This window comes from Rhodnius prolixus, unplaced genomic scaffold (genome assembly GCF_049639745.1).
Source record: "Rhodnius prolixus isolate KJV_2025 unplaced genomic scaffold, Rpr scaffold_1, whole genome shotgun sequence".
Lineage (NCBI taxonomy): Eukaryota > Metazoa > Arthropoda > Insecta > Hemiptera > Reduviidae > Rhodnius > Rhodnius prolixus.
Window position 1 is genome coordinate 65,437,336 of NW_027411581.1, and position 25,756 is coordinate 65,463,091.

The following is a 25,756-nucleotide window of genomic DNA, read 5'->3' on the forward strand; positions in this document are numbered from 1 at the left end:
CAAACCGTCCTTGCAACACTTCACACGATTTCGTTTTTTGGTCAAGCGTGAGCAATCGCGGCACCCATCTTGCGGATAGCTTTGTCATGTCCAAATGTTGATGCAAAATATTATGTACCCGTTCATTCGAGTTGCCCACAGCACTAGCAATCTCACGCACCTTCACTCTTCTGTCATCCATCACCATATCATGGATTTTATCAATGATTTCTGGAGTAGTAACCTCAACAGGGCGTCCAGAACGTTCAGCGTCACTTGTGCCCATATGGCCACTCCGAAAATTTTGAAACCACTTATAAACTGTTCTAATCGAAGGTGCAGGGTCACCATAATGTTTATCAAGCTTCTCTTTAGTCTACTGAGGCGTTTTGCCTTTCATAAAGTAGTGTTTAATCAACACACGAAATTCTTTTTCGTCCATTTTTTGAAAATCACTCGACTTCCTCGATTCAAACGAATGCCAAACACAAAGAAATAGACCGATCTGGCTGAAACTTGGTGTGTGTTCTTCCAAGAGATGCTACTAACTAAACATAACCTCGATACGCGCCAGTGGTGCTATCTCTCTGACTTTGCACGGACTTTTCAAACGACCCTCGTATATATATATATATTTTTTTTTTACTACTAGGAGCTAAGGTCGTGATTTTCTCGGACAGTCAGGCTGCTCTACGAGCTATTAGTTCCTACCAGGTCAATTCAAAGCTGGTTTGGGACTGTTTGGGTGTCCTGAAGGAAATCAGTGACCACAATCTTTCTGGTTTGGGTACCTGGTCATTCAGGACATAAAGGACACGAAGTGGGAGATTTATTAGCCTGCCGGGAAGGCTCTGCGGGACACTGCGTTGGCCCGGAGCCCTATTTTTGGGTGTCAAAGTGTCTTAAGACTGCGGCCATTAAACTATGGGTGCAGACTAGGTCTCAGGAGTGGTGGCTTGCCACCACTGGACAGAGACAAGCGAAGGAGTTCATCAGAGGCTATTCGCCCAAAGCTGACTGCAGATTTAATCCATCAAGGCCGCGTGGGGCTATAAGGATAATTGTAGGCCTATTAACCAGGCCACTGCCGGCTGCAGAAAACACATGCATCGCATGGGCCCCTGGTGGATGGCTAGCCTTTGTAGGTTCTGTCAGGAGGAGGAGGAGGAAACGGGCACAGCACGAATTGTGTCAGTTTGAGGGGCTTGTCTGGGCTAAGGATGTTACTACTCGGGGAGGAAAAACCAAGGCCTGTGAGAGCTTTACCCAAGAGTCGCTCTCCAGAATTAAGGGTCTGATTAAACGGACGGGTCTGGAGGGCGAACTCTAGAGTAGTGGAAGCCACAATAGATCCAAAGGGGTCGCAGTGGCGTAGGCCTTAAGGGCCGCCCTACTAGAATCTTATCTTCTAACAGCTGTTCACTGTCCACTGCCTGACGTAATTACTTGTTTTCCTCAAAATTTCATTCCTTTTCAGCAGAGCTTATACCCTAATACTTTCATCAAATCCACCGTATTACACTTCTGGGTAATTCTCCAAGGATAGGGTAGAGAAGACAGTGTGTGACAGCATCTACGCTAATCATGAGAGCTTTTGTAATAAATGTTCATGATAATGGAATGTCTCATCCACAGGGTTCCTTACCCCTCTCCTAATATCCTGATGTACACCATTGTCGTAGTTGTATATGTCAATAAGATTATTTTTAAAAAAATTAAGAAACAGCTTCTTATCGTAATTAATAAAAGACATTTCTTTTATTAATTACGATAAAATGCTGTTCTTACTTCATTAAGTATTATAAGAAAGCAGGTAACTTAAAACATTTCAGAAAATTTAGAAATATTAAATTTATTTACAAATACGATCGTTTAATACAAGAATATCACATCCTTGATTCGCCTCATCCATCCACAGCTTCCCCTTGCTCCTCAGCATCTTCTTTATCTGAGAAAATATTTTTTACTTTAAAAAGTTGAACTTAAAGCGTAGTACTTATATTTATCCTTTATTTTTAATTTTAAATCCTATAATAATTTTGAAGTTTACATCCCATAAAGGGCTCCTAGCACTGCTCAATTACAACCAATTACTACTGTTCATACACCAGGAATATTTAATTCTCGCTGAAGGTACAATAAGTCTCTTGTGGCTGCGGTGCCGTGGGGCATAGGCGTCCCGCTTTCTAATTCTGATTCCTGTTTTGTCTTACAGGTTACTTAGACTAGGACATCAAAACAAGAAAAATAAAAATAAATTAAAATTAATAACAATACCTTCATCTAGTGTTCAATATCCATCTCACCTTTTTTCATCGCCATGTTTTTTTTTTCGGTCAAACTGGAGCATCTTCCATTTCTTCTACTTCTTCTTGTTCTTGTTCTACTTCAGTAGTAGCTTCATCCACTTCTTCAGCTGCTTTTTCTTCTTTTTTGACGACGACTTCTTCTTCTTCTTCTTTTACCATTTCAATTTCTGAATTATCATGCTTTTCTACTTCTTTCAATCCCTCTTCTTTTTTTGATTTATATTTATACGTATTTCCGTTCAACTCTTCATCTATTTCTTCATCTAATACTATTAATTCTCCAACTTCCTCCTGTGAAGAAAAATAATTTAAAACATTTTTTTATAAATGTTCTAGTTCCTAAGTCGAAATCTTGTCATTAAAACAAATTTTCACTATTTATTTAATGTTTTAAAAGAAATAATCAACTAGTTTTCAAGAAGTCTTCGCTTGATACTGGAATTACTTAACTTATCTGACAATGAAGTTTACTTGATTTAACTGAGAAGTATATTGGCATTTTAAAAGAGTGGAGTACATTGGACATTTGTTAATCGACAAGCGCTTTAAATCTTACTGCGGTACGAAGCTATAGTTAGTTATATCTGTTGAATCAATTCAATAATCGATGTTATTCCTTGATTTTTAGATTAATTGAATCATTCAGGTAAAATCTGAGGGTTTGAGGGGATTACTTTTTCGGGAGCCCACACCCCTCGAGTTTACTATTTATACAGTAGACTCTCAGAAATCCAGATCGGCCTAGTCCTGACTCTCGGTAGTCCGGATCGATGATCTTGAATTTAAAAAAATAAAATTTCTTGCAACTAAAAACGACAAAACGTTGATTTGATATAAGGTAACACACTATATGCATGGCACGCAAATAGCCCGCATTATACAAATGTTATGTACAGTAGTTTGCATCGTCGGGCGCTCGGTGTTTCAGTAAAATTGACGAGGCAGTTCAAGGAAATCGATGGAGGAGAGTTTAAAAACGAAGAATAAAGTGGAAAAAGAAAATGTTCTTTCGCTGTTAATTACAGTACTAGTGTACAGTATAATACAGAACAGCAGCTTACTGTTAATAAACGTTAACACATACAGTATTGTCATAATTGTTCACCATAAAGTCGGAAATCATCAGTCATGCCAACCTCCGGGAAATCCGGATTTTTCGAAATCCGGACCGGCCGTCCGCCCACAAAAGTCCGGATTTCTGAGAGTCTACTGTACTACCAAAACTGTCATAAAGCGCAGGCGCAATAAATATCGCTAGCGTTACCATGGATACTCCACTAAACAGTATCCTCAATAGTATATACTAGCCACATGGCTTTCAAGTAAACGTTGAATTATTCTTCATCCAAATAAAAAAAAAAAAAAAAAACCGTAGTACTTATAAATGGAAAATTACAAAAAATTACTAACTCCAGCAAGCTCCAGTAGAAGTAACTCTTCGCTGGACGGTAGTTCCACAGTGGCTACCGAGCATGGGAATCGATTAGAATCTTTTAATAATTTCTCATCGTTTTCATGCAATCTCTTGGCAGTTTCATAAATAGCTCTCATTACTGTGGCTACTGTTTGCGCTCCAGGTTCGGGTAATTCAGGAAGATGTCTTGAAGATTTCATATAAGATGTAGCTTGGGCACCGAGTTCAGCTCCTTCTGCACCTTTTTTTAACCGTTGTAACTAAAGAATAATATATTGTATATATGAACAAAATTTCTTTAAGAGTTTATGATTAAAATTTAAGAAGAATTGCGCTTTTTTTTTTAATCTGTAAACGTTTTGTAACCTCCCTAAAGGTAAAGGCTACACTCCAATACGGGCTCGTAAGTTGTTATTAAAAAAATGTAACTACTTTTCTTTTCAAAAAAAGAGTAAAGTAATGATTATTATTATTAAGCTTTCAAAAAAATAATAATTATAAATACAAAACACTGAAGTTTATAAGTAATAATCGAAAAAGACTCTTTTTAACTTACAAAATTTTTGCCATTGTTCGCAGTAAAACCATTATAAAGTGGTAACAAAGCATCTATTAACGTACATTCCTCAGGTTTAATATTTGTCATAGCAGCTAAAATATGAATACCTTTCTTGATACCAGCTGTCCACAAATCAAAATCCAGTTCTATTATCTCAGTAAATTTTAAAAAAAACTGCAATTAAAACAAATAATAATAAAAATGAGGCTAATTCGATCATAATTCATAAGTCAAATTTGAGCAACAAATAATAAAATGAATAAAAAACTTTAAGGCGAGTAATACTAATAATAATAAAATGAAACTGGAAGTACTCGAAACGGCAATGATTAAAGAAAATTTATTCTTGTTTGGTCTAAGTCAACTAATAAAAGAAATAAGTATTGTAACAACGGCCAATTATCGAACTCATTTATCAGTTTAAAAAATTAAAATTACCTCATGGCTGATGAATATTAAGTGAAATAAACTTCGTTTCGTGGACGTAAACGAGTCACATTTTCAATCCAAGAAAAGAATATTTAATTCCTTTCTTCTGGGAAGTGGGAACCACTCATTCCAGCGTAGAGACATTAGAAATAAGTTTTTTTTTTTTTGTGAAGTACAAGCGATTGAACAACACTGGAGGTATGATTTATTAATAGTGATATAAAGAAAAAATAGTAACTTAAAACGACTTTACCAATTCATTTTTACCAGGAAGCTATCGAAATACAGCCATATGATGCGTATGGGATATCAAGGATTTCAAAGGAGTGAAATCCATATACATAGCAGTCAAAATACAACAGTTAGAAAAATTGCAAACAAAATAAGAAAAAATTATCCGATTCCTTAAATATTCAAGGTAATTCAATGACAAAAGAAAAGGTAAATTAGGATTTCTTTGGTTAGAATTATGATTTGATTTCAAGATTCGATAAATGAAGATATCGATTGTGCCGAAATGTTATTCTAACCTGAAAGCCAATGTCCTACCCAAGATGACTCTCTCATACGCGCTGCAAATGTTTAAATGTTCAAATCTCATCACTCCAGAACTCATACAGAAAAAAAAAAAAAATAGTATAAAACAATACAGATGATGTAGAAGCTGTAAAAATTCAGTGCCTGAAGACTGGACTTGTTTACTTTACAGGTAAGATAAATATTTTTATACATAAAAAAACCTTGTGTTTGACTTGTTATTTGGCACGACTTATCTGTCTGTATGACTATCAAATTATATTGGCTTTTCTAGCTGTTTACTGATGTAAATACAAAAAATAATAATAATATAGTTTAATTTTTTAGAGTTTATACCTGCCCAATTCCACTGAAAAATAGGCCGTACATAGTTCCCGTTGCACCTAATATTGATTCTTCCAAAATTAATCCAATTTTAGTCACAAAAAAATATGGTTTACACCGATTCAGCTGAAATAACAAATTTATTTAGAAATTTAGAAACTAAACACTAAAATATTCCTTTTTGTTCTAAGTTCTGGATGTTAAGTCAGTGATTAAACTTTGTTTAATTTAAGTAATTAAGAATAACACAAAAAACTTACTTGATTATCCTCAAGTACTTTTAATAATTCTTTAGCTCCATTTGCTACTAACGAGCCATGACCTTTCATTGGATCCATTTTATTCAACATAAATTCTGAAGAAATTATTGCTCTGCAAGCAATACTGACACACTCCAAACAATAATCATAAAATATTGTTGAACTACTTGGACCTTTTACATAAGGCATATCGCAGCCAACTTCTAATGAATGTGAGGAATGTAAACTTATCCTCTTAACTAATGGTTGAAGTAAAGCACTCTCTGGCCATAGTTTGGTTGGCACTGCATAATCAAACCATTGTAACAGCTGTAACATAAAAGTAATTATGTTCAAAAGTTATGAGTATTGTTTTTATCATTAATGAACATTAATATACATAACGCTTCACAAGTTTCTATCTTATACATTTCATTTCAAAAACTCAAATTTTAAAACATTTACAATTATCAATATTTTAAAACACACAAATGATAATTTCAGCCTATCCCTAAAATGCCAAAAACAAACATTCTTAGAACAATTATTCAAATACAAGTTTCGATTTGTGAGAAAATTATTCACAAATCAACATTACGTAGCACAAACGATGTAATCTTAAAAACAGTAAATTTAAGGCAAATTGTTTAGTTTAACCCGTTGCCGCAAATGACGGCTGAAGCCGTCCGATCTTTGTTGATATGTAGGCAAACGACGTCTATAGCCGTCGTGCACATATTAATTCAATAATTAACAAGTGTATGCGTTAGTACACTACGTACTAACGCTGTACTTTTTTTTATTAATTAATATGTGCACGACGGCTATAGACGTCGTTTGCCTACATATCAACAAAGATCGGACGGCTATAGCCGTCATTTGCGGCAACGGGTTAAACTAAACAATTTGACAACTACTCTAAATAATTTTCCTTCACATGAAATAGCGATTTACTAAACGGATTTTTTCATTTTTTGGAAATTTCAAAAAAAAAAATTAGGTTCGATTTTTTTTTGTTTGTTTACCCATTCACATCGATATTGCTTACGTGTAGATGTCACAATAACTTTTAAAATTTTATTTGACACTTCTGGGAGAGAATGTTTACTACAACAATAATAATAAAATGTGGAGGGAAGGGATTAGCTATGAGGTTAGCATACTGGACTCCCACGCGGAGGTCCCGGGTTCGAATCCAGCTGCTGACCCTTAGATTTTTTCTTCCTAGGAGCTTCTTACAGCTCACTGTCCGGTGATGGACAGTGTTGTCTGTAATGAGAGAACACTGTCCGGAGGCCGGCAGTGCACTGGAAAAAGCTCCGGGCGCTAATAACCTCAGCTGTTGATGCGCAAAAAAAATAAAAATAAAAATAAAAAAAATAATAAAATGTGGAACTAAATTTTGTCCTTTTAATAAAATCAGCTGACTTGAAAGTTGGTACTAAATGAACAGATGTTTTAAGTAAGTACGTATTATGAAATTTTCTTAAGCGACCACACTTTTATGCTTAATAAATAAATAACAAAAAATAATTTATATAAAAAAAAAAAAAATACTTCACTTACCTCTTCATCGATATCCTTTACTAAAGTAATGCAAATTCCAGGACGGGGCCCCGAGATAAATGTAGAACAATACATTCTTTCAACACATACGTTCTCTTTTTTAAAACAACTCAATAGTTCCTTAGCTACATAGCCTAGAAGCAAACTGTCTATTCTATAACTGTTCACTAAAACGATAAACTTGTTTAGTGGGAAGATAGACTCGGAAAAATAACTGAAAAATGTAGAAAAAAAAAATTATCTAATTAAACTAGAATATAAATAAATTTCAGAAATATTTGAATTTTTATTAACACAACTTTACAATGTTACCAACCTTTTAGCATCAGTTATATAAGCCATCATATCCGTTATTAGCTCATGAACATCCATCTTTCCTTTATTTTTGCCACCAATACCATTAATATCAGTACCAAATCTTACAAAATGATCTTTACAAAATACAGCAGATAAACTAGCTATTATCATTGCACGGCACATTATAAATATATCTCGCATAGACTTTTTCATTTCACTCATAGCACCAGCAACCTGATAAAGAAGGAAAATTTGTGAAATCCTACAACTATTTGTATTCTTTTTTTTAACTATGTAGTAATGCTTGTTTGCATTTATGACTTCATGAATTTGCCGCACTAGAAAACAGTTAACTTTGAAAAAAAAAATCTAACAACTCATGTTCAAGAAGTGTGAGCCTTGTTCAACGGGACATTCCAAGGGCAAGGGGCTTTTCAAGACATTCAATAAGAGGCCCAAAAACCCTTCCCATATCTCCATCCATCCTCAGAGTTAGTACTTAAGCGTAAGATTAAAATTAAACTTCCAGCGATTCCCTGTTTTTTTAACTATCGTGGACATATTTTGTAAAAGCCACTTTTTTTTTTTTTTTTAGACTCTGGAGAGCTCAAATTGGAATTTTCCACGATTACCATACCTTCTTTTAGAAATAATAATTTGATAACAATACCACCTTTTTCTGGTTGTGGAAAAACTTTTTGAAAACTATTTTTTCATGTATGCATTTTTTTAAAAATATATTTTAACCAAACAACTTTGTACAATTAATTACTTACTTTGATCACAGCCACTAATCCTCCCAAACATCGTCGACCAACGCTGTTCTCCTGAGATTCCCAGCAGTCATCGGCCACTACCACCATATCAACCAATATACCCTCAGCTCTTGCACGTTCCATAGCAAGTCCAAAGTTTAATCTTTCATCCAAATTGTTTCTGCAATAATAAATGAAATTTTTAAACACACTTAAGTATTAACTCTGCCAATAAAAGATAAGTAGTTACTCTTTTTTTTCTCTACAAGTTGAGCGAAGATATTGTAATCGAACTAATTTTCGATTTTTAGTTTTTTTTTTAATTGGAAATATCCGTTTTGATGTCGTCTGAATTCGAGAAAAGTAAATTTTACCAATTAGTCTAATGAGGCACGTTAATTTATGTTTAAATTTTCCCTGGTTATTCTAGATCAAAATTAAATCGATACTTATTTAGCTCTTATCATCGATATTTACTCGATACTTGGTTCGATTAAATTAATTTCAGCAGCCTTAAAAACAATGTTTAGGTTAAAAAAATAGTTAAGAGCTACAGATCTTAAGTTTCTGAAGCCATCTTACGTGAGGTTTTTTTTAAAGGATGTTTACATATGATAAAATGTGAGATACATATACAGTTTCGAAATCAGCCCTCGAAAAACTAGAAAAAAAAAAGTCGAACTTTAGGCTACTACAAACGATGTAACTTTCAAGGTAGAAAGCTGTTTGAATTAAAACCACTTTGTACCAGAGTTCTGTTCACTTTTTTAACTTTTTCTTTTCCGGGCCCCTGAGGCCTATTAAGTCGAATACGAGTAGACTTATTTTTTTTTTTATTCAGAATAACCAGGTCAAATTTAAATAGAATTCGTGAGATACCTACCGCGTCCGACCTCTCTAGCGGCTATCCACCTTAGATGAAATTCTGTCTTGATGCGGCATGCAGATTTCGAGTTTTCTGCTTTGACGTTTAGTGAACAAATCAGGAAATAAAATACATAGCTTTTTGAGATAGAAATTTGGAAACTGGCAAAATGATTATTATGTTAGGTTACTTGAAAGTCAAAAAATTCCCTAATTGTACGGTAGGGGCTTACCCATGGATAAAATAAGAAATATAAAGCTCAAAAATAGGATGAAAAATTGAATGGAGTACTCAATTCAATTTCTCCTTTATCTCACAATTTCAGTGAAAACGATTAGTATCAAAATGGATTCAAATAAAACTGAGAGCCCCAGATGCTTGGAATTTTGAGAAAATTGTAAAAGAAGAAAATGAAATATTCAGTAAAGTAACTATTCATTTCTAAACCAACTGTTTCATTATTTTCAAATTATTATTTTTTTTAAAAAAAAGTTTATTTTATATTTTTTCTGGTCATGCGCCTTACTTTATTATAATAATTATGCCCTTTGCAGAATCCATCTCTCTTAAAGCTATTAATATTTGATTCGTTGTAGGACCTCCTTTTTCATCGCCATAAACAGCTGCAGTTAACATCCCATAACCAATAAACCCAGTGAATAAAGGATCATGTCCAGCGCTACCACCTGAGAGCAGTTTCACCTAAATATAGAAAAATTAACTTTTATACCTAATTAATCTAATTTTTTTCTTTATTGAAGATCATTTTTAAGTTTTTTTTTTCCTACGATCATTACCTTATCATTCATTTCTTTGTGATCAGTTCTGAAAACAATTTTATCTGGTGCATACATCCCTAAACCTGGATGAAGCATTGTCAGGCCAGTAAGTCCTTCTAGTACTTTGAATTCAGAATACATTTTCAAAGTTTTGTCAGTTTCAGATGAACTTCTTGAAATTTCTATTGTTTCTCGTAAATCTTCAGGTTTTGTTAGTATTCTACCTGATAAAATGATGTTTGATCTGAAAACCAAGAGTACTTAAAAGATAAGATACAAATTAAAAGGGTAACTAGGTAAGTATAAAGCGTTTATTCCAACAAGAATTTAATTAAACATTCTAGACATTACTTTAGGTACTGAGGATTCCAGTCGAAGGAATTTTTAAAATGTACTGGGTCCTGAGATGGATTTTTAGAAGATTTGATTCGGCTGAAGAAAGAAACACAATTAGCTATTGAGATGCATGTTTTCAGGAGAGTTGGGCAATGGATGGTAAGCTCTATGCCCCAATATAGGTGGTGATAGGCCTCATAGAAGATAAACTATATTGCAATAGACTGGTATGCCGTGCTATTTACGCAGCACCCGATTTTTCGGGCAAACTTTTACATTAGAATGTCTCCGTCTTACCTATATTTCACTGTATCGTAACAAGTAAAAATCTCACCGTAATAAACAATAATACTAACAGATAATTGATTACTAAGTACTAACATTTTGCCTAAGGATGCACTCATATTAACAGATGAGATTTCTTCTTCTTCTTCGTCATCATCCTGGAAAGCATAGCTCTCACTTGGCAGTTCAGACTTGGAAAAATTTGATTTACTTTCATAAGCACTTCTACTTATACCGACTTTTGTACTACCAAAATTAAAAACAAAATCATCTATCTTCTCTTGACTGCCATTGATATTATCTTCAGAAAATATTTTTCTTGAATAAAGAAAAATAAATTTATTGTTACATACTACTAAGATGAAAATAAATAGGATTAGAGCCAAAAAGTAAACTAATTCTGTCATTTGTGACGTCTAATTAATGGAAATTACAATAGTTTTTTTTCTATCTATTTCTCTCTTGATTGTATAGTTCGTATGAAAACTTTTGTCTTTAATGCCACAAGTCTATTTATTGATGATGGAAAATTTGATAAAGTGCACTTCAGGAGGGAAAAGGGATGGCTTTTCTTAACACATAAGTTTCATTTCCGATAAAGTGAAAGCCAAGTTATCTTACACATTAAGATTTAAATGAGTTTCAAAAACACAAGAGTTTGTTCCAAGAAATACTGTAAACTATAAGCGGATGATTTGTTGTTACAGGCTAAAGCAGTCACGTTAATTATTAAAAACTTAGGAGGTTGAAATCCAAGCATTGAAAATAAAAATGTCAACTCTTCATTCTGTCCTCAAACCCCTGCGACTTGACTAACCTCCCAGAACTTTTCCCGCTCTGAGGAAGCGCCTCGTTAGTTCCATGAATCAGCCAAAAGAGGGCGAGCTGAAAGAGACACTAGTGTATAATTCCGTGATTTTCGAATCTCCAGCCATGAAAGTAAATTAGCAAGGTAATTTCGAAAGTCAACTGAAGGTCATACTCTTCACTCTGGAAAAGCTCCAAAGGTGTCAGACGCCCTGTAGGTTTAATTGCCTTTCCAAGATTAACGCGAGTTTTATAGAGTATTGTCACTTCTCCAAGAAGCGTATTACCTGGAGGTGGAGGAGGAAGTAACCACTCTTGGAAAGGGAATGATGTTTAGGCATCAGAGTATTGTTAACCTAATCTGCCGGCTCCCTAATCCTGGAGATTCACTTTTAGAACATGGTTAATGGATATCTTCCCTACTTCTTAATTCAAGGTGATATCTTTGAAAAATCAAAGGAGGGCGTAGCAGTCGGTGAGTAGAGATATAGCAAGTAGTTTGCCCTGGCAACCAGTTCCTGGGGAAGTACTAACTTCATTTAGTTAGTAATTACTTTTTTAACTTCCTTTAGGAGCCCGGCTTGTTTCATTTGGTAAAGCCATCCTTGTAACAACTAGAAAGCGAGAGGGAGGAACAAGATATTCCTGGAGGTTTTTACCGCTGTTTCACAGTAATTTAAAAAGTCGTAAGATTTATGTAACGGATTGAGTTTCTATGATTTGAAGTTAAATTATGGTAAAATAAGATCCCTAGGAGGAAAAAAAACATGCACGATAAGTACTTAACTCTAGAGATTCTAGAATTATTGTTATCTAGAATCGGCAGTCTTGAGAAAATAAGAGCATGATTCTGTTACTTCATGTTCTTAATTTTCATTTTGTACTACAAGTGGACATGAAGGTATAGAGAGAATAAATTCCTATCTTAATAAACTTGTAAACAAACACATCAAATTACCCTTAAAGAGTTTTTAGTCTTCCTTAAATTCTTTAAACTTGGAATAATCCAAGACCACAGACCTATCTGGACACATACTTAAAAGAGAACAAAATGAAATTAAACGAAAGATCCCGACAATGTCTATTGAATTTAAATATAAAGGGGAAGGTTGAAATGGTGCAGGTACGTCTACTCTACAACTACACTCAACCGCTTCAACAGAGGTTAAGTTGAAAGTTGAAAAGAAGTGTGCCACGAAAATATCAACTTACATTGTATCTCCTGTCGAAGTCATTTTTTCCTTTTTTTTTTGGAATTTGGATATCACAAAAATTTGCAAGTAAAAACACAAATTATATTATTCAAAGACGTATTTTAATTTTTTACGAGCCTGGGTAGCACTGAATACTGAATATTCCATCTGTTCTGTTCCTGATAAGATATTATGGTGGAATAATTCATATTATTTATTTTTATTACAAATTAACCGTTTTTATTTGTCATGATTGGTTAAAGCGCGTCTGGGTTAATGTTCAGGTTGATTGTTAGTTTTTAATTGTTAAAAGGAATACACTTTTAAGTTTGTTTTGTTAAGTTAGTTTAAGTTTGACATCATACAAGTTATTATCGGCTGATAATAAACAATTTAGTTAAATATTTATTCGTCACTTCAGTATGTTGCCTTTTTTTTTACACTTATAAGGATGTTTTGTTTATTTAATTTTTAGCTATGTATGAAGGCTTAACATATCTTACGTTTGTGTGAAGACACTAGTTACTGTTGATTTTTTTACTTATTACCTCAACTGGTTACATTAATCCGTATGCAAAAGCTGGATTTATTATGCTTTATTAGGGAAGCAGTAATGAAAATAGTGGAAAGGTCTTTATGAATGTTATAGATTCAGTGCCTGCAAGAAATTTGGAATTTGTTAACCCTAATATCAAACAGAAGAAGAAATATATATTTGCATATCATTCAAAGGAAAATGTAAGTATATAGATTGAGGAAACATTGTGTTTGAGTGTTAAATATAAGTGATTTTTTTTTTTTTTTTATTCATCCTGGGTAGGGCATACAATCAAACCGACAGTCACTATAATAGATCTTTACATTGGCCACCTGACTATCATCAAAGAAACAATTCAACTATTTCAAAGATGCAACACCAGTACTGGGTTACTAAAGAAACTGTACTAAGAAAATTGGGTCGAAATCAAGATGTCAATATAATTGCTTCTGATGCTGAACTCGATGCAAAATTAGAATTATTTAGATCAATTCAGGACAGCTGTTTGGAACTTCAGCGTACAATTGACAAATACCAAGAAAGAATTTGCCGTAAGCCAACTTTTTTTTAAAGGTTTCATTAACAGATAAAGTAATAATTTAATAATAAAAGTGAACAATAATAATTTACATTTAGCGTAATAAAATATTTTAGTACTTGCCCAAGAAGAAAATTCAATGGGAAGGTTTTTGAAAGAATCAAGTCGTGTCGATAAAACTGCAGTTGGAGCCCTTATGCTGAATCTTGGCAAAACTATGTCCCAATCCGGTCAACAACGAATTTCTTTAAGAAGCCCTTTATTGAGACTATTTCAAGTAAGTTATTAAAAGTTTTTCAATTGAATTTATTAAAAAATACATTAATACTAAGTATTAATATTAAGTTAGAATAAAAGAAAGTGGCCATCAAAGCCAATACTGTTGTGTCTTATGATCTGTGATACCAGAGAAATCGGTGTAGGTTCATAAGCGTAGTTATCTGTAGAATGTACATTATGTAAGGATAAGTATGTTTTATTAGATAACATCTTCATAGTTGCCTGTACGTTTCCCAAATCCAAGAAGTTGTTCATATTAACTGAACATGCAGGCGCTTTGTGTACTGTTGTGAATGTTCGGGCTGCTTGTGTAAGCTAGGATGTCTACAAGAACGCCAATCTCTGATAGAAGCTAGCTATTATTAACTAGCTAGAATAAATCAGTCTAAAATATTGAGTTTTAACATAGAAGACCTACTTCGTAAGTGAACTCAATTCTGATTTAAGTTCTCTAAGAAAATAAAAAATAATTTTAAGTTGTCTACTTTATTAAGGAGTGATTTATTTATTTGACTCATTAGCAGCTTGTTTTGGTTGCCCATATTTACAGAATACTCTTATCTCCTTGCCTTTTTGCTATCCATTATGTTCTTTTATATAAACCATTGTGTGAATTACTTTAAGGAGGTTGAAACATTCAGGCAGCGTGCTATACAAGACACACTTCGTACTGTTCAAGCAATGGAAAAAGCAAGAACAGAATATAGAGCTTCTCTTAGTTGGATGAAAGATGTTTCTCAAGAATTAGATCCTGACACTTATAAACAAATGGAGAAGTTCAGAAAGGTGATCATAGATTTGTTGTCAAATTTGGGTTTTGGTTTTAAAAATTTATTGTTTAATATGGAGCAAATAGTTGATGGTTTATTTTGTTTTCTTTTTTTTTTATAGGTTCAAGAAACTGTCAAGAAGACCAAAGCTGTTTTTGATAGATATAAATTAGATTGTCTACAGAAAGTAGATCTTTTAGCTGCGGCTAGGTGTAACATGTTTTCACATGCACTAATTCTATATCATAATTCCATGTTACAGTTTGCTTCTGCTTCAGCCCAAGCCTTCTCCGAGATTGCTAATTCATGTCAAGGTTTGTAATTTTTGTGAACACATTAATATTAATTTTTTTTTGTACATATCATAAAAGTGTAATTTCTATTTTGATCTGCAAATTATTTTTTTTTTTTTTTTTTTTTTTTTTTTTTTGGCGCATCAACAGCTGAGGTTATTAGCGCCCGGAGCTTTTTCCAGTGCACTGCCGGCCTCCGGACAGTGTTCTCTCGTTACAGACAACACTGTCCATCACCGGACAGTGAGCTGTAAGAAGCTCCTAGGAAGAGAAAATCTAAGGGTCAGCTGCTGGATTCGAACCCGGGACCTCCGCGTGGGAGTCCAGTATGCTAACCACATAGCTAATCCCTTCCCTTGCAAATTATTATTATTTTTTTTTTTTTAAAAAAATAAACATTATGAAACATTATTTCTTTCTTAATTGCAGACCACAATAAATTTGAGTTTAGTGTCCTTAAGGAATTATCTGATATGAAACCAGAAGACGAAGTAACTGGAGCTCTTGAATCGGACAAGGATAATGAAGACAAGTTGGTACATTTAATCATTTATTAAAATAGCATTTCAGTTTTCATCTCTGATACTTTTTTTTTTAAATAAAAGTAACTCTTGCTGAAAGACAATTTTGGCAAGGTGGAGGTTGAAAAAATAATACAATACTTACTTTTAAAGCAAAAAGAGTTTAAGACAATACTGTAGTAGATCAAGGTGTTAAACTTACTTCTAATCATGGTTTCACTTATTGTTACACAATGGAGGCATTGTTACGCCTGCTGTAGACGATCAATCTTTTTCTTAGTTGTACGCTAATTTCATTTTACTTTTGATTTATTGACTTTTTATTGAAATCAAATTAACATCTGAACTGTAAATATATTTTGTGTTTGTAATTTATTAGCTTTGACAACGAGCCACTAGTCGGCTTTGTATTTGTACGGTGTCCACACTGCATTATGTTTTACCATTATTATTGCTGTAAAAAGAAAAACTAATTCTTATTTTAGTGTAGTTTGACTTTATTTTATTTTTTTGTTAAAGAAGGATAGATAGATGGATAAATTTTATTTAACATTTGAAGGTATATACATTTGTACATAAGGAGTTCCAGTATAAATACTATAACCTCCAACTAATTACATAAATGTTACTATAGTATAAAAGTAAGTAATGAGGGGGGAAGAAACAATGAAAAACCCTCAGCCTCCAAGGAAGGTTTCACTTCAGGGAGTCCTTACCTCTCATGTGTGCCTGTGCACCGTGTCCAAACTATAGTCCCCTCTATTAGTCTGCAGAGGTGATTGTGACTTGATTCCCACTTACTGAAAAAACCAGTAGCGAGGTACTTGATTGTAGTGTTCTACCATAGTCCCATGTTGGTGTTAGAGTGTAAGTCTATTAATACGGGTATAGCGGGGGGAAGTGGTCACAAGTCTGAGGAATTTATTTTGCAATGATCTGCAGCGAGGCGATATTGGATCGACATGTCCAGACTCCAAGGGGCATAAAATAACATGGGCCTAACCACTACCTTGTAAAAGAGGAGTTAATTCTCTTAGGGACAGTTTAGAGTCCCTGCAGAACAGCGGGAATAGCACTTGAATGGCTGCCTTACCTTTTAAAGAAGGATATTTCTCAGCTATTATTTCCTGAGAATTTGGTTTATTCATGGATAAATTTATGAAAAATTGAAATAACTCAGTTAAAATTATAATAATAGCTTGAATTAAGGTTTTATTTTATATCTTAATGCAGATTGCTGAACTTTGATGATTTGGATATGGAGAAACCATCAGAAGAGAATACAACAGAACAAAGTAGTGGATCTGGTGGCGTGGAATTGATGAATGAAGCTTCCAGCAGACCTGTTAATCAGTTTCTTCCATCTCAGCTGTTACTTTCAAATCAAGCGGCTCTTCTTTTAGACTCTGAAACTAGTCAAGTTAATGCTACATTAGATTCGGGAAAATTAGGTTACTATTATTTACTCAATTCTAGATTAATTACTGATTTTTTTTTTTTTTTAATTATAAATGTTTTATGACACAGCCTTTAAAGAGATAGACGCTGATTCACACAGGTATGCCAAGTTACCTGAAGAAAAGTAATAACTAGTCCACTTAGGGTGCGTTCCACTAAGCGTTCACAACGATCACGCTCACGACCGCGGTTTTGTCCGTTCCACTTGCTTGCGACTGTTACAATCGAAAACTCAAGTGGAATGGGGACTACGGGGCGTTTTAACCGTTCATGTAAACATTACAAATGGCGACCTCGAAAATAAGTCAGAAGCTTGAAGAGGTTGTTTTTTTTTAATTTTAACCCCGTTTATAAGCAGTTATAATAAACTTTATTAGTTATTGGTAAAGTTGACTTATATTAAAAATATATACATATATAATTCAATTTTTTATATTACATTTTAGTGGAGTATTTATAAAATTTACGTTTAAATAAAATTAAAATGTCTTTTGTGGCAACAGTTGGATATTTATTAATAATGCTTTAGAAAGTTCTTCATCTAGTTCCGATGAAGAGTGGAATGCAATTTTACAAAATCGCAATAGTGAAAAGCGAAAACTTTCTCTGCAAAGTAGAAAAGAAAGTAGACATGCACAGTTTTCTTCTTGAAGGATTAGTTTTTAAGTTTTCATGATGAACAAACTTAGTTCACTGCTTATAATGGTTAATTAAGCTGTTTTCTATTTCCCTCATAAAACAGATAATGATGGACAAAACAGTGATGGCATATCAGCTCAGCAGAATGTAAGTAATTTTTTCCAGTTATTAGTTAAGTTCACTTCATTTTCACAAGTGTTTTTTTTTTCTGCTGCAGAGAATCATAATTGATTCAAGTCTGAACATGCACGTCTAGCATGTTTTTTCCTGTTTCTGACCAATTTTTGTTGGAAAATTTGGGTATACTTCAAGCCTTTTATATTTAATACACTACAATTTATTGTTGTGTATTAAAAACAAAAAACATAATGGAAGTTTAACTTCTTTCCACAAAAAATTATGAATCTACCTTAGATGTGATGAATGTAAAATCCAAGACCAGTCCAGAACAGCTTCTCCGTCGAAAAAAAAGGAACGATCTTGTCCTCCACTGCAGGTCCAACATTTTTTTTTTTTATCTTTGTTGCTTTCTGGATTTCTACTTCTTTACTTAGTCAGTAAAAGTTATTTCAACGCTGAACTGTAACAGCTACCTTGGTGACGCTGGTTTTTCATACGGTTCTTCCACATTAGTATCCTCCAGAACAATTACCATTGGTGACGCTGGTTTTTCATGTTCATGCTCAGCAATATCGTTCTTCCACATTAGTATCCTCCAGAACAATTACCATTGGTGACGCTGGTTTTTCATGTTCATGCTCAGCAATATCGTTCTTCCACATTAGTATCCTCCAGAACAATTACCATTGGAGACGCTGGTTTTTCATGTTCATGCTCAGCAATATCGTTCTTCCACATTAGTATCCCTCCATCCTTGAAGCAATTTTGACTATTTAAACCTGCTTTAAATTTAGAATCACATATTTTGAAATATTTTTACAATTTTGAGCAAAGATAAGGATTAAAAATTACTCTTCTTTTATTTGAGAAAAAACGAAGAAAATTCTCTAGTCGTAGGAATTCTTGCGTATATTTCTTTTATTAAAAATTATGTAATTCTCAAAGATTGAATAAAAATATCTTCTAACCTAATTTCGCAGTTATTAAATGCATTTATTAATTATTTTAATTTAATGATGGTATTGTTTTTTTATCGACCGTTGTTGATGGATGATTTTTGGTGAGAATATCAATAAATACAACTTTTTTTGCTTTATACCAACGTTTCGGTAATTTTTCAACAGTTATGATGATATAGCTGTACATTAAACTTCACAAACTTTTTTTTTTTTAATACCCTGAAGAAGGTAGTAAAAAAATTACCGAAACGTTGGTATAAAGCAAAAAACTTTGTATTTATTGATGACCGCACCTCGATATTCCCACCAAAAATTCATCCCAATTTTAATTAAAGTTTCTATCAAATGACTTTCTCTTTTCTTTACAGGAAGATTCCAGAACAAAAACTTCATGGCTAGAACTATTTTCAGAACTAGATCCACTATCTAATCCAGATAGTGTCGGCCAGACGTCAGCAACCACAGAACCACTTCGTAATTGCTAACCATTGAGATGAGTTGGAAAAGGAAAAAACATTTCTTTCTCATCTACGAGCATCTGTTGTGTGCCTGCACTGGAGATAAGTGCATAAGCTGCTTTTATTTCAGAACTCTGTAATTGCATTCTCATCTTAAAAACAATGAAAACCCTTTTAAATTTCCAAAGAGGAATCAACAACTTAACTTGGCCGAGAATAAAAATGAATTATTATTATTATTGGGAGGTATCCGCATCTGTTTATTTTATTTTTTTTTTGTAAAACAAAAAAATTATGTTTATCGTCTTTACTTATAAAGGTTATGTTTTATTTTGCACTTAAACTAGAGATAATTCATTTAAATTATTTATTTATTTATTTATTTTTTAAGTTACCATTGCAAAAATTTAAGATTGCATCAGCTGTTTGCTTCTTTTATTTTTAAATATATTAAATATGTAGCCTTCAATTCCAAAGAAGTCATTCTTATTATACAATATGTGATGTACTTATTTAAATTTATCTTCTCATTTATTATTTTTTAAAAGTAAAATATATATCAATTATAAAAGGTTATTGTTATAAAGATTTATTTTTTTTAATTGATGATAACCTAACCATTAAAAAAAACATCGCATACTTTACTCATATCCTAGGTTAAAACTTGAAAAAATTCAACGTTAATCAACTTTGTCTGAACTGAAGACTTTGGAAATCATTTGATAATGGAGAAAATATGTGCTTATAAATAAATTATAATTTTACTGAGTTGTAAAAATTTCTTGTGACTAAATTAAGTTTTTAAACTGGTTAATTTAGTTCAGCTTTGGTTATAAACAATCAGTTTGAGTTAGTCTCTTATTAGGTTAAATGATCTTACGTCTACGTTTCCATAATTTTCAAGAAATACTGAATTTTTGTGAAGGTTGATCTTTCACAAACGTAAGAGAATATATATTTTTGTCCAATGACTGGTTATTGCTGGCCGTTGTGTGCTTACGTATAAAGGAACATTAATACCTCTCTTTTAAAGAGTTATTGCTACCTTTTGGAACCATTCAGTTTCATTCAACGCCCCAAAACCTTGCGGCCAGCATCCGCACATCTATCGCCGTGGACAGTGGAGTTGTTGAAGCTGTTGCTAAGGTTTCTGAACAAGAGATTTGTAAGGATAACGCATCTGGGACTCAATCCGAGACCAGCGCCCTTATTAGTCGAATCGCACTAACAACAGAGCTAATCCACTTCGGTACTATCTATTCAGATGAAGCGATATTCAGAGATCTAAAAATATTTTTCATCAGAGCTGAGTTCTTGTAAACTCATGTCTTTCCCTTCAATAGTTCCGTGGTATTATGGTGCTTCTACATTGAAGTATTGTGGATTGTGTTAAGTTGTAAACGCAGTTTACAATAAATTTCTCAATTCAAACATCAAGATGATGATGCAGATATGGAACTCTGTGTATTACAGTACATCTTAGCTTTTTGGAACCTAATTTTTTCGTTATTTAGTTTCTTCCTTTAGATCTTGATTTGATTTTTTTTACGGAATCCAATATTCTAGTAATAATTTGTCGTCACCAGTAGACTGGCGCCCTGGCAATTGTGGTTAAAATTGGAACTAAGCGGCCGGCTGGTCCAGACGGCCGGCCCGCTAGCTGGAAGAAGTACGACGTACTGGGTGGATGCTGCCATCTTGATCTGTCACTCTGGAGCCAGTTTGTTTACAATCTAGTGGTGTACCCTGTCGGACCTAGCTAGAACTATTGTGCACGGCTGTTACCAGTTCCAAGCAAGATGGCTGGTGGTATTCAGTCAGAGTACTGATCAGTGTGCAAGGGTTGAACGTTTGAACGCGAGTGCCCACGGCAAACGCGTTTTTTATTTAAAGAAATCAAAATGTGCTATTTTCTGAGGTGAGTACTATTGAAAAAGTCCCTGCAGGCTCTCTGATAATGTACTGTCAGGTGGATAAATCGTCCAGTTCTTCTAAACTCAAGGAGGGTAAGTGTTTACTTTATAAGTTGCTATTTACGTTCATTCTATCATAATACCTTCCTTGAACCAATTTGCATGTGTAAACAAATGGAAAAAAAAAAAATCATTTCTTGACTACTAAAAGACAGAAGATCGTTTTAGATCATAAAGTTACAATGTAAAGAAAAAAAATGACCATCGTTTCCCGGTTACTTCATAATTCATGAAAACTTCTTTAAAGGAGGTTACATTCCCAGGACCGAATTCCCGGTTTGCCCCAGCTGTTTCGATTTTCAATTGGTGTCTGCTTGCCGTAATGGAAAAGCCGGTCGCCAGAAATTATTTAGAATAATTTTCTAAGATTACTGAGGACATATCCATTGATGCTGTTATCTATCCCACTACTGAGGTATCAGTAAACTACTGAATACTTAGTAATCTCTCGCCGTGTTATATATATTTTGTAAAGTTGTATTTAAATCCATATTATTTCTAAAATCTATTAAACAGTTTCAATTAGGGCTAGGTTGGAGGAGTTTTTAATTATTATTCTGTATTGTAACTGTTAGAAAAGATTATATTAAGTTCAGTTTATTTCTATTTTGAAACACTTAAGGTTTTCAGAATTGCTCCTTTAAATTCGCTAGTTACTTTGATTAATTGAATAAAAAAATAAATAATAAAACTTACAGAAAGCGATTTCTTTTTTGTTATATCTGCAATAATTATATGTAGACCTTACTAAAATTCTACGTGAATTCACATCAATTGTAAAGTTCGTCTTTGAAATAATGGAGAACCAAGCAGTGTTGTTTCGCCAGAATGTTTTTTAAAAAAAAAAAAAAAAAATGAATGGGATATTGCTCTTCTTAAGATCCCTCCCCCACTTCATTCCATGTGTTTCTTTTTTTATCAAAGATGAGTCATACGAAAACAAGTGTTGTGACTTTGAACTCCAGTAAGAATGTTAGTTTATTTATCTTTCTTATTAACTATGGTTAAATCATTTAATTTTGTTTTTGTTTTTTTGCCCTTAGAAACAAGTATTTCTTAATGTTAAAACTAGTTGACAATACTTTTTAAAATAATAAGTTTTTCTAAAACAAAGCGGTAATTAGTAGTCGCGTAAAATAAAACCCTTACACTTTTGGCGAAACTTACAATTTCAATTTCTTTTACTAGTCAGTGTTGCTTAAAAATCGGCTATTTTTAATTTTATAATTGCATTAAACTTTCTGCTTTTGGAGAGTTACATTTATGTAATTAGAAAATTACAAATTATTTACTAAATGCAATAAAAATAATTTAAACTATAAATTGATGAAGGACATTGAAGGCAACACGCTATTATTTCATATTCCGCCCCTCCCAAAAAATAATTTTGGTTTCCGTGTAAATTAATATTTAGGTTATTTGGAAAGAGAATTTCAGATTTTTTAGGGGAAATTTTTTTCTTTTTCTGCCCAGCCATTTTAATGTCGCTTATTTGAAACTCTTGGGTATTTTTACTGAAGTACAAAAAAAAAGAAAAAATTAATTCATCCTTGATCGATTGCGAACGATATTTTTTTATATAATTAATCGATTCAGTTGATTGAATTACAATAAAAATATTGTACAGTCTCTAGCTGATAGATTTACATTTTTGATGAGACATTATTAAATTAGACACAAACCATTTTCGTCGAGAATTATTAAAGTAATGTATTTATTAATTATGTGAGTACTTATCGCGTTTTAATTTAAATTTTTTTGTAAGATTATATTAATTAATTCTAGTCAATTGATTTGTATATTTTTTTAACAACATCCAAGAATAATTATTCAAAATAAATAATTTTAAATTATATCATGAAAATTTTTAGTTTAACTATTGACTGGTTTCAGATAAAGTTGCCATTTTACCATTCCAATAATATGGGATGGTTCGTCGGAGTATTTGTTTTTAAAAAAAATGGTTGTGTACATGAATTCCTGGTTAGGAGTGGGTACCCTGGTTCGAACCCAGCTGCTTGACCTTACATTTTTTCTCTTCTCTGGAGCTTCTTTACACCTCACTGCTCCGGTAATGAACGAAGTTGTCTTTGGAAGGACATAACAGTGTTCGCGGAGGCTGTCAGATTATACTGAGGAGGAAAACTTCAAGCGCCAGTGACCCCTCAGATGTATGACTTGCATTGAAATTTATAATCTCTGAAGTCCTGAGAAAAATCATACTGCTTTCCCCATACAATTCTTCTGAGTTTATTTTGTAACACTTGGAATTCTTTGAAGAGTTTGGAATTTGATGTATTCTCACCATACTTCGCTTCTATTAATGGTTAAGTAACTGTCTAAAAATAGTCTTATAAGTGTATCTTTGGCTGATAGATGGGTTTCTGTTAGTTTTTTTTTTTTCTTTTATGCAGTAGTTGAAGGTTAATCGCCGATCTAAGTCTAAGTGTTTGCCCAAAATTTTCTACAGCTTACGTTTTTTTTTAGGCCCAGAGTTCAACTTTTTCTCAAATTCTTAAATTTTCAAGTTGAATACCGTTCTCATGGTGTAACTTGATACAGTTTCAAGAAAAAAAAACAATACTTGCGTCTTATAGGGTAGCTTCAATTATGAAAATGTTTTATAAAATAATTACAATGTTTGTTTTATAAAATAGTCACACATACGTATATTTTTTTTTTTATAATCAATTTGATTTAATTGAAACATTGTTTTTCTGTGTGAGAAAACTTATTTTCTAAGTTTTGAGGCAGTACGTGAGTAGAGGGGGTAAAACATATGTCTCCTTGAAGTAATTAAGTAAAGTATATTCTTGCATTATCTCGATGTATCGATAGTAAAAATAAATATTGATTTGATTGAAAGCAACAAGCTGTGTGACAGCTATTTACTTTTAAGTCAGTTAAAGCTCTTTATAAAGAGAAAATAACAGTGAATACTGTAAAGTGCTATTTGTTTATGTTCAAAGCGTGAACTTAGAGCTTCATTGTTATTGAATTATTGAATATGTAAAGTGTAAGCCTCCGCTCCCTTATATGGGTCTTGCGTTTAATTCAATTCACCTGTGAGTTAAGACTCATTTTATAACAATAATATCCTCTTTACTTGTATTTTATTATTATAATTATAATTATAAATTGAGGACCGAAGTAAAACAAAATGTATTTAATACTGCACTAAGTGCACGAATGTGGTGTGTTTCAGTTACTATAGAAACCCAATTAATAGTTTGCAGTTTTTATTGCTAAATAACATCATTTTTGTTTTTAGGTCTTAAACACGTAAATAGCCTTGACACGTGGACTCAGCGTAAAGTAATTTTGATGTTATTGACATTGATGATAACTTCAAGTTTTCTGCAATGCTAAACGATAAAAATTCTTCGAAACTAAATCACAACCCCTTCTGATTTCACTTATGTTTTTTTTCTTCCACCAAATTGATATAATGGTGAGTTCTCATTGGCTCTTAATCACCAATAGTTGGTCAGCTGGTTTTCTAGTTTTCGTCATCTGCGAAAAATTTTGTGATCAAGTCGGGAAATCACAGCAATTTTTTACGAGGTCTGTAAATTAAGTAATGAGACTGATTTTTTTTTTTAAATTTTTTTATTCAAAAAGTATTACAATTCTATTATTGTCACCTTCAAAATAACTTCCTTCTGAAGACAAACACAGCGCTGGAGACGTTTCTTCCCATTCCTCATAGCAGTGCTCGAACTCCTGGATACTGGAAAAGCCTTCAGCTGGTCTCGGTTACAGCCGTTTGAATGTTGTCCCAAAATGAGTCCCCTTTTGAGGTGATTTTTTCCAACTTTGGGAAGAGAAAAAAAGTCACAAGGACTCGAAGTCAGGCGAATAAGGAAGCTGGAGGAGCCATAGGTATGTTTTCTAACTGGCCAAAAACTCTGGTTTATCGTGATGCAACACCCACTTGTTCTTGATGTTTTTGGTCTCATACGAATGGACCCTTTTTCGAAGTTTTTTTTTTTCAAGAACCTCTCGGGTAAAAGTGTTGATTCAAGGACCGTTTGACCTTAAGGTAGAAACTCTTTGTGGACGAGTCCAAACATCCAAGAACAACTGGGTGGTTGCATCACGATAATGCTCCTTGTCACAATAAACCAGAGTTTTTGGCCAGTAGAAAAAGATTCCTGTGGCTCCTCCAGCCTCCCTTATTCGCCTGACTTTTTTCTCTTCCCGAAGTTGGGAAAATCACCTCAAGGGAACTCATGTCGGGACAGTCGGAAAACATTCAAACGGCTGTAAACGAGACCAGCTGAAGGCTATTCCAGTATCCAGGAGTTCGAGCACTGCTATGAGGAATGGGAAGAAACGTCTCCAGCGCTGTGTTTGTCTTCAGAAGGAAGTTATTTTGAAGGTGACAATATTGTAATTCTTTTTGAATAAAAAAAATCAGTCTCATTACTTAATTTACAGATCTCGTATATTGATTTCTTTTTTAGTTTTTTTTTGTTTAATGTAGTTAGATTCTTTACCAAAAAAAAAAAAAATTACCTTCTTTTTATACGCTTCT

At 33.2% G+C, this 25,756-nt stretch overlaps 4 protein-coding genes across 13 annotated transcripts in view; 3 read left to right on the forward strand and 1 right to left on the reverse strand.

The window, feature by feature from the left end:
• LOC141446131 (protein FAM135A) overlaps positions 1–8,407 on the forward strand; it is a 38,692-nt gene extending 30,285 nt beyond the window's left edge. For both annotated transcript variants that reach the window (XM_074112571.1, XM_074112572.1), the window contains 2 exons: positions 4,961–5,399; positions 8,249–8,407. The gene's annotated coding sequence lies outside the window, so the exon portion shown is untranslated. The remainder of the gene's footprint in view (positions 1–4,960; positions 5,400–8,248) is intronic.
• Positions 1,816–12,854, reverse strand: LOC141446133 (triokinase/FMN cyclase-like). Of its 3 annotated transcripts, none has more exons than XR_012453535.1 (13): positions 12,693–12,854; positions 10,770–10,991; positions 10,071–10,296; positions 9,800–9,975; positions 8,430–8,589; positions 7,673–7,887; positions 7,357–7,570; positions 5,812–6,120; positions 5,564–5,677; positions 4,259–4,435; positions 3,699–3,962; positions 2,257–2,579; positions 1,816–1,927 (listed from the first exon to the last, which is right to left on the reverse strand). XR_012453535.1 is itself a non-coding variant. In XM_074112574.1 (13 exons), exons 1-12 carry the CDS (start codon positions 12,713–12,715, stop codon positions 2,316–2,318), a joined length of 2,364 nt encoding a protein of 787 aa, XP_073968675.1. In that variant the 5' UTR covers positions 12,716–12,854; the 3' UTR covers positions 1,816–1,927; positions 2,286–2,315. The 3 variants fall into 3 exon arrangements, 2 of the variants coding, with proteins under 2 accessions (XP_073968675.1, XP_073968676.1); XM_074112574.1 differs by having other exon boundaries at positions 2,286–2,579; XM_074112575.1 differs by lacking the exon at positions 12,693–12,854 and adding an exon at positions 12,439–12,578 and having other exon boundaries at positions 2,286–2,579.
• ICA69 (islet cell autoantigen 1-like protein) lies at positions 10,332–19,822 on the forward strand. 5 transcript variants are annotated; one of them, XM_074112588.1, is made up of 10 exons: positions 10,332–10,348; positions 13,149–13,411; positions 13,494–13,762; positions 13,866–14,026; positions 14,653–14,814; positions 14,920–15,112; positions 15,521–15,623; positions 16,846–17,063; positions 17,813–17,856; positions 19,157–19,822. In XM_074112588.1, coding segments are annotated over exons 2-10 (1,269 nt in total). In that variant the 5' UTR covers positions 10,332–10,348; positions 13,149–13,409; the 3' UTR covers positions 19,274–19,822. The 5 variants fall into 5 exon arrangements, with proteins under 5 accessions (XP_073968689.1, XP_073968688.1, XP_073968692.1 ...); XM_074112587.1 differs by lacking the exon at positions 10,332–10,348 and adding an exon at positions 12,602–12,760; XM_074112591.1 differs by lacking the exon at positions 10,332–10,348 and adding an exon at positions 12,602–12,760 and having other exon boundaries at positions 13,277–13,411.
• A 1,194-nt stretch (positions 19,823–21,016) lies between these two features.
• Eip63E (cyclin dependent kinase Eip63E) overlaps positions 21,017–25,756 on the forward strand; it is a 237,518-nt gene continuing 232,778 nt past the window's right edge. The window contains exon 1 of one of the 3 annotated variants that reach the window (XM_074112581.1): positions 21,017–21,252. In XM_074112581.1, coding sequence (XP_073968682.1) covers positions 21,204–21,252 — 49 coding nt within the window. In that variant the 5' untranslated portion in view covers positions 21,017–21,203. The remainder of the gene's footprint in view (positions 21,253–25,756) is intronic. The other 2 variants (XM_074112580.1, XM_074112582.1) reach the window with 2 other exon arrangements.

Excerpts from the sequence above, each read along its gene's own strand:
- LOC141446133 (XM_074112574.1), bottom strand. The coding sequence starts at position 12,715 with ATGACTTCGACAGGAGATACAAT. Across the intron at positions 9,976-10,070 it reads ACAAAGAAATGAATGATAAG|GTGAAACTGCTCTCAGGTGG; the intron begins GTAATGATCGTA and ends TTCTATATTTAG. Across the intron at positions 3,963-4,258 it reads CGAACAATGGCAAAAATTTT|TTACAACGGTTAAAAAAAGG; the intron begins GTAAGTTAAAAA and ends ATTATTCTTTAG.
- ICA69 (XM_074112588.1), top strand. Across the intron at positions 15,113-15,520 it reads GATTGCTAATTCATGTCAAG|ACCACAATAAATTTGAGTTT; the intron begins GTTTGTAATTTT and ends TCTTAATTGCAG. Across the intron at positions 17,857-19,156 it reads GCATATCAGCTCAGCAGAAT|GAAGATTCCAGAACAAAAAC; the intron begins GTAAGTAATTTT and ends TTTTCTTTACAG.